The sequence below is a fragment of the Trichosurus vulpecula genome, chromosome 3 (assembly GCF_011100635.1).
Source record: "Trichosurus vulpecula isolate mTriVul1 chromosome 3, mTriVul1.pri, whole genome shotgun sequence".
Taxonomy (NCBI): Eukaryota; Metazoa; Chordata; class Mammalia; order Diprotodontia; family Phalangeridae; genus Trichosurus; species Trichosurus vulpecula.
The window spans coordinates 3105127-3118318 of NC_050575.1; the positions used below are offsets into that span (position 1 = coordinate 3105127).

The 13192-nt window shown below is 36.6% G+C and overlaps 1 protein-coding gene across 6 annotated transcripts in view; it reads left to right on the forward strand.

The window, feature by feature from the left end:
- The window catches only part of FAM13B (family with sequence similarity 13 member B), a 97888-nt gene that overhangs the window by 58034 nt on the left and 26662 nt on the right, over positions 1-13192 (forward strand). For all 6 annotated transcript variants that reach the window (XM_036750656.1, XM_036750662.1, XM_036750660.1 and 3 more), the window contains 2 exons: positions 1104-1233; positions 13081-13145. In XM_036750656.1, coding sequence (XP_036606551.1) covers positions 1104-1233; positions 13081-13145 — 195 coding nt within the window. The remainder of the gene's footprint in view (positions 1-1103; positions 1234-13080; positions 13146-13192) is intronic.

The window sequence follows — 13192 nt, forward strand, 5'->3', positions numbered from 1 at the left end:
GCCATTTGAGAAGACTGGGAGAAATTCACAGCGGCTTAATGGCCCCTGAGCTCTCTTCTAGCTCTAAATTTATGGTTCTGTGATGAAAAAGTTGGTCAAAGGAATCCCTGAGGAATTATTTCAAGGGTTAAATACAGATTATACAGTAGAGCGACAATTTAAACGTGAGGCGAAACTGAGAACTATTTGAAGGACATAAAAGAGCGCTTCACGTTAAGTTGTTGATAACATAAGTTGAGTATGAGAGTGCAGATGATATCTGAGCGTTTCCTTGTAGAAATTATCTTCCAAAGGGTGCAGTACAAACAGACTTCTCAGGACATTTTGTTTTGTTCCGTGGCGGGCACAGCGCTCACTTTCTTCTAGTCAGTGACCGTGTATATTTGTGTTGGGCTCATCAGACCACATGTACTGTCTTTGTGTGCGAGAAAAGCTGGCGTGTCCCCTTGAGATGTTCCCAAACCGTGAAGTAATGACAGTGACATGACAGTTTGTGAGGAGCCGCACCGCATCATCCCCATTTTACAGATGAGGAAACCGAGGCAGGCAGTGATTCGTCTAGGGTTACATGTTTAGCATGTAAGAGGCAGGATTTGAACTCAGATCTTAGTGACTCTAGGTCTGGTACTCTCTCCACATGCCACCGTGCTAAACAAAGCCAAGTCTGTAGTAAGTAACCATTCTGTATAATTTCATAGAGGAACATAACACACATTTTTACCATATGCTGATAGGTGTATACTCTTTTGTCAAGGTCAGTTACTAAATCGTTGTTAGTATCCCATATTGTGAAGCACGAATGCAAAATCAGAATAATTTTTGCCCCTTAGTTATTGATTGAGATTAGCTTCTAAATAATCTTCAGAATACTTTCTCAGCCTAATAGAGGGGGATATGTTAAGAATATAAGAATGAGATATCTTATTGGAAAATGTGTGTGTATGCATACACACACACATTATATATATACATACACACATACAGATATGTACACATAAATATTCGTGTATATATACACATACATACGTGTATATGGTTTTTTTTTTTTTTTTGGTATTTATTTTCCTTGTGGCCTAATAATCTTTCATCATCTTTGTTACTAGGGATGTTATTGCTGGTGATATTAATGCTAGTGAGAGTAACAGAGGCTGCTCTGAAACACTGGCTAGCACAAATTTAGAAAATGAAGCAATTCAGCCTGATTTTGCATTTGAGAATGAAGAAAATGACCAGGTAAGAGCCAAAAAACAAATAAGCTATTCTGATTTTCTTTGCCATATGCTGTTTCACATTCATCATTTTCTCATATTGTTCCTTTGAGAACTGTTATAGTTCAGTATCTCCACTAACAGATTAGTGTTGCCTAGAGGTTGTAGCTCTTTCGCAGTTTTCACATTGTTTTTATTGTACAAATTGTTCTCCTTTTTCTGCTCATTTCCTTCTTCGTCAGTTTATAAAAGTCCTCACAAATGTTCATCTTGTAATCTTTATGTTATAGTATATGTTATTCTTTTGGTTGTGCCTACTTCACTTCGTATCAGTTTGTTTTAAGTTTTTCCATAAGTTTTTCAAATCGTCTGTTTCCTCATTTGTTACAACACCATAGAACTTCATCACATCCTATTCATATACCACAACTTATTCAGCTATTCCTCATTTTTTTTAATATTTTATTTTTCCCCAATTACATGTAAAAACAATTTTTAACATTTAACATTTCATTTAAAACATTTTTGAGTTCCAAATTCTTCCCTCCCCCCCCCTCCTCTCTACCTTCCCTGATAGGGTAGGCAATTTGTTAAAAATTTCATTGAGCATTTATATCTTGGAAATTGGGCAAATGCTACAAATTAGGTCTTGGTTTCTTATTTTGATGATTGTCTAGACTTGAGAAAATATTAATAACGTAGATTAAACTTAAAAGTACGTCATGGTATTTTTTTTCTTTCCCAGAATATTTATTGGGACACTACTGGTTGTACTTATTCATAGGTACACTTATCAATGTACCTGTTTTCCCATAATCTCCAGTTTTTATTTCTTTTTTTGTCATCTTTGCCATTTTGATGGGAATGAGATGAAACCTCCTAATTCCTTCAGTTTGCATTTCCCTAATTAGTAATGACATGAAGCATTTTTTTCTTTTGGCTAAAGATAGCCTGATTTCTTCCCTTGAGAATTGTCTATTCATATCTTTAGGCCATTTATCCATTGGAATGGCACTTTTTCTTATAAATTTGAATAAATGCATTATATATGTTGGAAAAGTGACCTTTATCAGAGAAACTTACTGCAAAGTTTTTTTTTCCTCCCCAGTTACTTAGTTCCCTTTTATAATGTTAGACTTATTAGAGTTCTTCGTGCAGAAACTTTTTATGTATTCAGAAGCATCCTTTTTGTCTTCTCATACTCTCTTTTCCTTGTGTGGTCACAAACTTTTCTCCTATCCATAAGTTTTATAAGTAATTTTTCCTATGTTTTTCTAATTTGTTTTTGATAGGACCCTTTTAATCTAGGTTGTGTGCCCATTGGGAGCTTAACTTTGTATAAGGTGTGAGGTATTGGTCTTAATCTAATTTCTTCCATACGTCTGTCCCATTTTCCTATTCGTTTTTGTCAGAAAATGAGCCCTTATGTGAGTAGCTGGGGGCTTCGTGTTTGTTAAATAAAGAGGAGGGCATTAGATGCATTTGCTCCCATGTATTCTGCACCTAATTCCTTTGATCACTTGGTTTTTAACTGGTACAAAATTATTTTAGTAATAACTGCTTTGTAGCGTAGTTTGAGGTCTGGCTCTTTTGGGGCCCCTTTGTTTCCATGTCCTTCCATTATATTCTCTCGCGATTCTGGCCCTTCTTTCCCTTCCATATGAACTTTGTTACTGTTTTTCTAGTTCTGCAAAGTAATCCTTTGGTAGTTTGATTTGAATGGTACTGAATAAAAGTTTGTCATTTTTATTGTATTGGTTCATTCTATCCATGGGCAATTAACATTTTTCCAGTTATTTAAGCCTGCCTATTTCTGTAAACAGTGGTTTGTAGTTGCGTGTTTATAGATCTTGTTTGTATCTTGGATATTTTATACATTCTGTAGTAATTATAAATGGTATTTGAAATTTCTCTTTTTCTAATCTTTTCCTGATGGGTTTTATTTTGGTATTATATAGAAATGCTGCTAATTTGTGTGGATTAATTTTATATCCTTCAATTTGCTGAAGTTAATTGTGTCATTTAATTTTTTAGTTGACTCGTCAGGTTTCTATAAATATACCATCATATCATGTGCAAAAAATGATAATTTTGTTTCTTCTTTACCCAAAATTATTCTCTCATTTTCTTTTTCTTGTTTTAATTATCATAGTTACCATTTGTAGTACTTTGTCAAATAGAAGTGGTGACAATAGACATCTTTGTTTTGCCCTTGAATTTATTGGAAAGGTTTCTAGTTTATTTTTGTTAGATATGAGGGTAGCTCTTGGTTTTAGATTTATGCTGTCATTTAAGGAAAGGTCCATTCATTCCATTCTTGATTACAGAAATTTGATGATGCTTTTATTATAGAGGGATGATGGAATTAGGATACAGAAACTTATATATACATGTGTGTGTGTGTGGGTGTGGGTGTGTGTGGGTGTAGAGAGAGAGAGAGAGAGAGAGCGAGCATTAAGGCGATTTGTTTTGCTTCACAACACAGGTGTTACAAGAAATTTGTTTTTATTTTTTTCAGTGGGAGTCGGAGGGAGAGAAAATAAAATTATTACTTTTTTAAAAAAAATAGGTGCTACAGATGTTGAATGTACTTTAAGATAAGATCACTGCATTAGTAGTATTACTTACGTGTTTTACTTTGTTGCAAGAGATCTCTGACAGAGTGGGAATAATTCGTAAGTATTTGTAATTAAAAAGAAAACACATTCAACAAAACCTTTTAAAACTTAAAGCATTTAAGTAGATGTCAAAGAAAACCATTGCCAGTAAATTTAAATGGAGAAGTAGTCATAAAATATTATTTTGAAAGTCTTTAGAAGATCATCTAAATTAGATTACTGATAACATTTCTAATCCATTTGCTGTTGAATTTGAAGTGCAGTTTTGCTCACAAATTTTATATTTTAGGTTTCTAATATTCAATTAAGGGATTTTTTAAGTAAGTTATTCAAAATTCTTAATCATAAACTAGACCAGAATAGCTTTTTCATTTCCTTTTAAATTAATAATTGTGTGTATCTAATGCTGAAATCTTTGGAATATTTGGGAATATTTCTTTGGTTACTATTTTCTTGTAATAGTAATAGTGTGCTATTTCTTGTAACTTCTTGTAATAGTGTAGCATATTGCATAAGGCAGGCACTTGTAGTTGTCCTGAAAGAAAATGCTTAAAAGGATATATACTGGTAGACAGATAGGTAAAGTTGGTATGTAAAAAATATTGTCTCCTGCATGCTAGACACAAAGGTTTGAGGTGAAGTGGAAAGAAAGTGGTAGAGAAGAGGGGTAGTCCCAGCCATGTGATCTAAGCCAGTTCATTTGATACCAGTGATATCCTTTCCTTCCATTTCTATAAAAAGATGTCCAGATAAACAACTAAGAAGGCTGACTGCAGCATACCAAAGAACTACATCTTGGCCCTTAAAATAACTTTGTAATTGATAGTCTCCCAGTGTGTCAAAAGAACTTGCTCCATCCCTCTCCCTGTGAGGCCAGCTCTATCCATTATACTATATTGCTTCTCAGACTTAAATATTTGTGTATTTTTTGATCAAGTTTTGGTGCGAGTTATAATGAGATGTATGCTTTGTCCTAAGGATTTGAGCTATTGAATTCTTTGGATATATAATTGTATTGAATGTCCAGCTTTTCAAAAAGTTGTACTACTTGTTTGAAGGTAACTACAGTTGAACATCATCTTGCCCATTTTACTGTTGAGGGAAATGGAGGCTCATTTTGGGTATTTGAAAAATGAGATCTCTCTTGTTTCTGTGGTTCTTAACAGGAATTATTTTTGAGCTTTTCATGTTTAGCATATCTTCTATCTATTCTTGATGAAGGTAGTTAAAGAGTTCTGGATTTTTCGTAGCTGTTATTTTCATTTGCATTTTTTAGCTTAAGTGCTGATTTTTTACTTTATTACTTACAAGAATCAAAGTTCAAGCTACATGGCAAATAACAGTTTTGAACTGCAGTGGTCTGAAAGTAGATTGGAATATAAGGAGATAAAAGCTGTTCTTATATTACCTCTAATGCTGATGGTCTAAACGGTCCTTTGTTTTTCTTCAGACCTTTTACATAAAGAGTATTTTCTCCTTAAAATGTACATGTAAGTGCGTATTATTTTGTAGATTTTAAATATGTATGTATATACATGTGCATATATACACATGTACATATATACATATGTGTACATGTATGGGCTGTCGAGGTGACTTTGGTAATTATAGTCCAGTAATAAGATAGATCTGCTGGACTGCTAGGGAGGTAAGAACAGTGGTTAGTCTTCAAAGCGTGTATTGCTGTTGCTTAATTTTCAAAGTCCATAATAATAGTATCTGGGATTATTGGTAAACTTATTAGTAATCAGTCCCATGTTGAAGTCTGCCATTGTACCAAGTTTTCATTTCTTCATTTTCCCCTTTAATCTTTAAAATTGAATTAATTTTTTGTTACATTTTCAGTTCCAAACTGTCTCCTTTTGTCCCTCCCCACCTTGCACTGCAGAAGGCTACTGCTGGGTGCATATTTATAAATATGTGGAAAACCATACTATGTGCACTTCTGTACATCATTTCTTTCTCTGGAGGTGGATAGCATCTTCCTTAATAGCTCCTTGGAAGTTGATTTGAATATTCATGTAACTCAGAAAAGCTCAGTCATCCCCATTTACTCTTTGAATAATATTGCTGTTACTGTATTCACTATTTTCTTGGTACTGTTCTCTTAACTCTTCATTAGTACATTGCAAGTCTATGTTTTTTTTTTCTTTTAACCAAGCTCATCATGTCTTAGAGCATGGTAGTATTCCATCACAATCATATGCCATAACTTGTTTGGCCATTCCCTGATTTTTGGATGTCCCCTCAATTTCTAGTTCTTTGCCACCACAAAGAGAGCTGCTATAAATATTTAAGGACATGTAGTTTCTTTTTCTTTTTCCATGTTCACCTTGGGAAACAGCCCTAGTAGTGGTATTAGTGGGTTAAAGGGTTTAGAGAGTTTTATAACATTTTGGGCGTAATTCCAAACTGTTCTCTAAAATGGTTGGATCAGCTCACTGTTCCCCAACAGTGAATTAATGTCCTGGTTTTCCCATATCCCCCACCTACATTTGTCGTTTTCCCCTTCTGTCATTTTATCCAGTGTGTTAGGTGTGAGATGATATCTCAAAGTTGTTTTAATTTGAATTTCTTTAATCAATTATGATATAGAGCATTATTCCATATGACTATATGTAGTTTTGATTTCTTCATTAAAAAGCTGCCTATTCATTTCCTTTGACCATTTACCAATTGTGGAATGACATCATTCTTATAAATTTGACAACATTTTTCAGATATGAGACCTTTATTTGAGAAATTGTCTATAAAATCCCCCCCTCATTTTCTACTTTTAATCTTGGCCACATTAGTTTTATTTGTACAAACCCTTTTTAATTTAATGTAATCAAAACTATCCATTTCACATCTCACAATATTCTTTATTTCTTGTTTATTTGTAAGTTCTTCTCCTGTCCTAAGTCTGATAGGTAATGTATTACATGTTCTTCTAGTTTTCTTATGATATCTCCCTTTGTATCTTTGTATCTCTTTTGGTAAATGGTGTAAGATACTGACCTATACCCAGTTTCTGCCAGACTGCTTTATAATTTTCTTAACAATTTTTAACAAATAGTGTGTTTTTATCCAGAGAATATAATCCTCTTCTGGGGGGGGGGTCTCTCAAGGCTGTAAGCAGGTGACAGTTGAGAGAAGAGACTTCATTTGGATATCTCTTTATGCCCTCCTATTAAAAATAGATATTCCGGTGTGCCACTGAGAGTAGAGTAGCCAGTTTTTTCAATGGAGAAAGATTATAATGAGAAGTTTTAAGGGTCTCTGTGAATATGTTGGTCTGCTTTATAGTTATGACTAGAAATATAGTTTGTTAGTGTCACCTTATTACACATGCCATAGGTTATTTGACCCCTGATATGGTAATGCTGGTTTTTACTGCTAACCTAACAAATTTGTCCAATATTTTTTTGATGCCTTTCTCTTGTCATATTTTTTATAACCATGTATATTATTAACCTGTATTGCCCTGACCAGCACATACATACTTCATAACCAATTCCCAATATAGTGAACTTTTGTCAGAAATTCAGCTTTAACAGTCTTTGGGACAACCACTCACATTGATTTGATGGAATTAATTGCTTTAGCAACTATGTGAGATTAGGGTATTCCTGTAATCATTTAGGAAGGGGATTTGGCAACCTTTTTAAGCTTACCATATTTTCATGTGCTCATTTAATAGTGTTATTTTAATATCTTTTATCAGTCAACCATTAAGCTTATACTATGTCCTAGGCACTGGGGACACGTACAAAAGTGGGACTGCCTCTGTCTTTGAGGAGTATACATTCTACTAGGGAGAGATGTTATGTTCATAGATTTAGGGCAAGTACTGTTTTCACTTTTTCTATGTGTCCCCCATGCTTAGCTTAGTGACTAAAGCAAGCATTTTGTTGATTAAGAAGAAACAGGACATAAAGCAAATATATAGTGATTGGGGGTGAGGGGAGATGAGTAAAAACTAGGTGAATCAAGAAAGTACTCTGGAAGCTGGTACTTGAGCTGTGCCTTGAAGAGTTCCGAGAAATGGTTCAAGAAATGGAGGAGAGGAGGGAGAGTGTTTCTGATGATAGGTGGCAGTCTGTGCAAAGGTATAGAGGTAGGAAGGAGATGGAGCATAATGTATGGGGAAAAACAAAGTAGGTTAGTTTAGCTGGAGCATAAATGAATGAGAATGTAATCAGCCTATAAAAGTTGGTAGGACCAGATTTTGCATTATACCCAAGATGATAGTATGACCCCAGGCAAGTTGCTTCCTCTTTCTTGGCATCAGTTGTTTTATTTGTAAGACTGCACTAATGATTTCTAGGATTCCTATTAGCTCTAAAACCTTTGATTCAACCAAATTCTCTCCCTCTGCGTACATTTTGTGCTAAGGATATGCCAATGAAATGAACAAATTTAGTAGCTTACTTTTATGTTGCTAAGTTTTACAAATTGTTTTCCTCACAGAACCCTGTCTTGTAGGTAGTGTGGGCAGCATCCCATCTATTTTATGATGAGCAAAATGGAATCACAAGAGGTCAAATGACTTGTTTATAGTTAAAATGAATAAGTAATATTAATCAGTAGACCTGGGTTTAAGTCCACATTCTTTTTGTGTGTGTGTATGTTTTATTTTTCTTTCTTTCTTTCTTTTTTATTTGATATTTTTTGGTTTTCAGCATTGATTTCCACAAGATTTTGAGTTCAAAATTTTCCCCCCATTTCTACCCTCCCCCACACTCCAAGATGGCATATATTCTGATTGCCCCATTCCCCAGTCGGCCCTCCCTTCTATCATCCCACTCTCCAACCCCCCCCCCCAATCCCTTTTTCTCCTTACTGTCTTGTAGGGAAAGATAGATTTCTATGCCCCACTGCCTGTATATCTTATTTCCCAATTGCATGCAAAAACAACTTTATTTTGAACATCTGCTTTTAAAACTTCGAGTTCCAAATTCTCTCCCCTCTTCCCCCCCGCCCCCCCCCCAAGAAGGCAAGCAATTCAGCATAGGCCATACATGTATCATTATGCAAAATATTCCCATAAATAGTCATGTTGTGAAAGACTAACTGTACTTCCCTCCCTCCTATCCTGTCACCCTTTATTCAGTTTTCTCCCTTGACCCTGTCCCTTTTCAAAAGTGTTTGCTTTTGATTACTTCTTCCCCCTCTCTGCCCTCCCTTCTTTCGTCCCCCCTTTTTTTATCCCCTTCCCCCTGCTTTCATGTGGAGTAAGATACCCCATTGAGTGTGTATGTTATTCCCTCCTCAAGTCAAATCCAATGAGAGCACGATTCACTCATTCCCCCTCACCTGCTCACTCTTCCCTTCCTACAGAACTGATTTTTCTTGCCACTTTAGTAAGTCCCTTATGATTTCTCTTTCTTGTTCACCTGCTCATGCTTCTCTTGATTCTTGTGTTTGAAACTCACATTTTCTGTTCGGCTCTGGTCTTTTCACTGAGAAAGCTTGAAAGTTCTCTATTTTGTTGAAAGTCTATATTTTGCCTTGGAGCATGATTTTGCTGGGTAGGTGATTCTTGGTTTCAGTCCCAACTCCTTTGACCTCCAGAATATCATATTCCAAGCCCTTTGATCCCTTAATGTAGAAGCTGCTAGATCTTGTGTTATCCTGATTGTGTTTCCACAGTACTTGAATTGTTTCTTTCTGGCTGCTTGCAGTATTTTTTCTTTGGTCCGGGAGCTCTGGAATTTGGTGACAATATTCCTAGGAGTTTTCTTTTTGGGATCCTTTTTGAGAGGTGATCAGTGGATTCTTTCCATTTCTATTTTACCCTCTGGCTCTAGAATATCAGGGAAATTTTCCTTGGTAATTTTTTGAAAGATGATATCTAGGCTCTTTTTTTGATCATGGCTTTCAGGTAGTCCAATAATTTTTAAATTATCTCTCCTGGAACTATTTTCCAGGTCAGCGGTTTTTCCAATGAGATATTTCACATTGTTTTCCATTTTTTTATTCCTTTAGTTCTGTTGTATAATATCTTGATTTCTCATAAACTCACTAGCTTCCACTTGCTCCAGTATCATTTTTAAGTTAGTATCTTCTTCAGTGGTCTTTTGGACTTCCTTTTCCATTTGGCTAATTCTGCCTTTCAAGGCATTCTTCTCCTCATTGGCTTTTGGGAGCTCTTTTGCCATTTGAATTAGTCTATTTTTTAAGGTGTTATTTTCTTCAGTATTTTTTTGGGTCTCCTTTAGCAAGTCATTGACTTGTTTTTCATGATTTTCTTGCATCACTCTCATTTGTCTTCCCAATTTTTCTTCTACTTCTCTTACTTGCTTTTCCAAATCCTTTTTGAGCTCTTCCATGGGCTGAGACCAGTTCATATTTTTCTTGGAGGCTTTTGATGTAGGCTCTTTGACTCTGTTGACTTCTTCTGGCTGTATGTTTTGGTCTTCTTTGTCACCAAAAAAAGATTCCAGAGTCTGAGTCTGAATCTGGGTCCGTTTTTGCTGCCTGGCCATATTCCCAGCCACCTGCTTGACCCTTGAGCTTTTTGTCAGGGCATGACTGTTTGTAGAGTAGAGAGTACTTTGTTCCAAGCTTTAGGGGCTGCGCTGCTATTTTCAGAGCCACTTCTACGCAGCAAGCTCTGCCACACCAGCGCTCCTTCCCTCCAAGAACCGCCAACCTGGACTGCGATTCAGATCCAAGCAGGCTCTGCACTCCTGCTCTGATCGACTGCTTAATTCCTCCCACTAGGTGGGTCTGGGGCCAGAAGCAACTGCAGCTGGGGCTCTGGAAGTAGCCCCAGAGCTGCACCACTTCTGTGCCCCCCAGGCTGGAACTGACCACATGTTCTTTTCACTCTGTTCCAGCAGTATTTCCCACTAACCTTCTCTGTTGCCTTTGGTGTTTATGGGTTGAGAAGTCTAGCAACTGCAACAGCTCAATGATTCAGGGCCCTACGACCTGTTCCACCTGGCTTCCAGTCTGGTTGGTCCTGGTGCGGCCCACGCTGGGCTATGCTCCGCTCCACTTCCAGCTCCGTGCGATAGACTCTTCCCAGCGACCATCCAGGCTGTCCTAGGCTGGAGCTCTGCTTCCCTCTGTTATTTCGTGGGTTCTGCAGCTCTAGAATTTGTTCAGAGCCATTTTTTACAGGAGTTTGGAGGGACCTGGAGGAGAGCCCTAGGCGAGTCCCTGCTTTCCAACCGCCATCTTGGCTCTGCCCTACTAAGTCCACATTCATAAGTCTAATGCTCTTAAAACAATACATTTCTGCAACCATTTAGTGTGCCTTTATTTTATAGTAAGCATTGTGCTAGGTCTTGAGAGAAAGAGAAGTTAGGCTTTATACCCCATTCCTAGGCAGTATCAACCTAATAGAGAAGACATTCATAAGTCTAAAGACTAAACCAGTCTTAAATACTTTAGAAACAACCATTTAAATAGAAACAATTCATTTAAATAGAAGGAATCTTCAATTATACTCTCATAGTGAGGTTTTACTACATTATGGGAACTAGATTCTCATAAGCACCTTTGTGGTAGTAAACTTGTCATTTCTACCATTTGTCTTCTGGTAATAGTACCTAGAGTGTGGCACCTTGTGCTGTGCTGAGGGATACAACCGACTTGGACCATCTTGCTATTTTAAGTCTGGCTTTGTATTGATTTAATATTGTTTCTTTAGGATAAACGTACCACAAGGGATTTGATAATTCAACTCTACTCTGCCTTAGTCTGACCCCATCTGGACTATTGTATTCTGTTATAAGCACCTCATTTTTGGAAGAATATAGATAGGTTGGAAAGTGTCCAGGTCTAGGATGGGCTTTGAGATCTTGTCATATGAAGATTGGTTGAAGTAATCAGGGATGTTTAGCCTGAAGAGGGGAAGACTCTTGAGGGGGTGGAGTGTGAGGATTTGAGTTGTCTTCGAAAGTATTCGAAAGGCTGTTTTTTTCTCTTTTCTTTTCTTTTCTTTTCTTTTCTTTTCTTTTCTTTTCTTTTCTTTTCTTTTCTTTTCTTTTCTTTTCTTTTCTTTTCTTTTCTTTTCTTTTCTTTTCTTTTCGAAGAGGGATTTGTATCATTCTTCTTGGCCCTAGAAAGCAGAACTGGGAACAGTGAGTAGAAATTGGAGTCAGACTTGGGCTCGATATAAGGAAGAATTCTTAACAATTAGAGCTATCCAAACGTGAAATGTGCCTGGAAAGGTATTGAGTTCCTCTTCATTGATAAAGCTTTAATAACTACTTACTGGGGTTGTTAGAGGATTCTGGCACAGGTAGGAGTTGGACTAGATGGCTTTTGGAGGGCCTTTATGACTCAGTGGTTCTGTGAGTGTGGGATGGAGAAAGAAGTAAACCTATAATAACCCTCTCTGTTTTATCCCCCTCCCTCTTCTCCTGGCTGCAGGCATATAGTAATATCCAAAAATTGGGCCATTATAGCTCAAAAAATTGAATATAGGCCATTAGGTCATTAAATTCCCAAGTAGATTTAAGAACAGAGTAGATTAGGGCCACACAACTATAAGGAGATGCCAACATTTTCCAAAAATAACATTAATGTGCAAATAGCATATCTTGTACAGGCGTATAGATATCTGTATCTAGAGTCTTGCATTGTTTTAATCTGTGGACATTATAACCAGGGGGCAAGGGTACAGGCACTGAGAAAGCATAGTGAAATATTACACAATTTAAGTCAAAGAGAGATGTAGTCAGTTTATGTTTGTAATGCCCAGTCTTAGCTGGTGGTCTCCAAGTGAATGATAGAATTGGAAGGAAATTTAGTTCAACCCTCTTTTGACGAATGAGGAAGTTGAAAATTGACATAAATGTCTAGGTACTATTTTTACTTGGTACTCTTCCTGGGATCCCATCTGCACATGTGCTAACAGCTAGGGAGAAAAAGCAAAGAGAAGTAATATAGGAGATTTCCTTTTTGGAGATAGGCACTGTGATTGTGTAAGAATAGCAATGCCTTTCAGTGGGATTGACCTTTTGTCACGTGTGGGAATGGCCCATGCAAGAACTCCCGACTTTGCTTTGATAACATTCTGGTTTAAAGGGGAAACTGGTATTGATATTCTTCTCTGTATTAAATGATGTCAGTGTCCTGTTCACCATTTAGATGATGGGATAAAAGAGTAAAGGAGTTGGACGTTTGACTGTCCATTTACCCTACAACAAATCCTTAATACTTAAAAATTCTTTTTCTAAAGTGTATTTGTTCCTGCATTAATTAATGTATATTAGCTCTGTAAATTAAAAATAGTAACGATTGTGTTTTGTCATCAGTCTTTAGGTATTCTATTAGAGCCATGTATTGAACATAGTGATGATGAAGATGAAGGTGTTCAGAGGTACATATTGTCATATTACTTTTCCTTGATTTATCTGGGGAATTGTA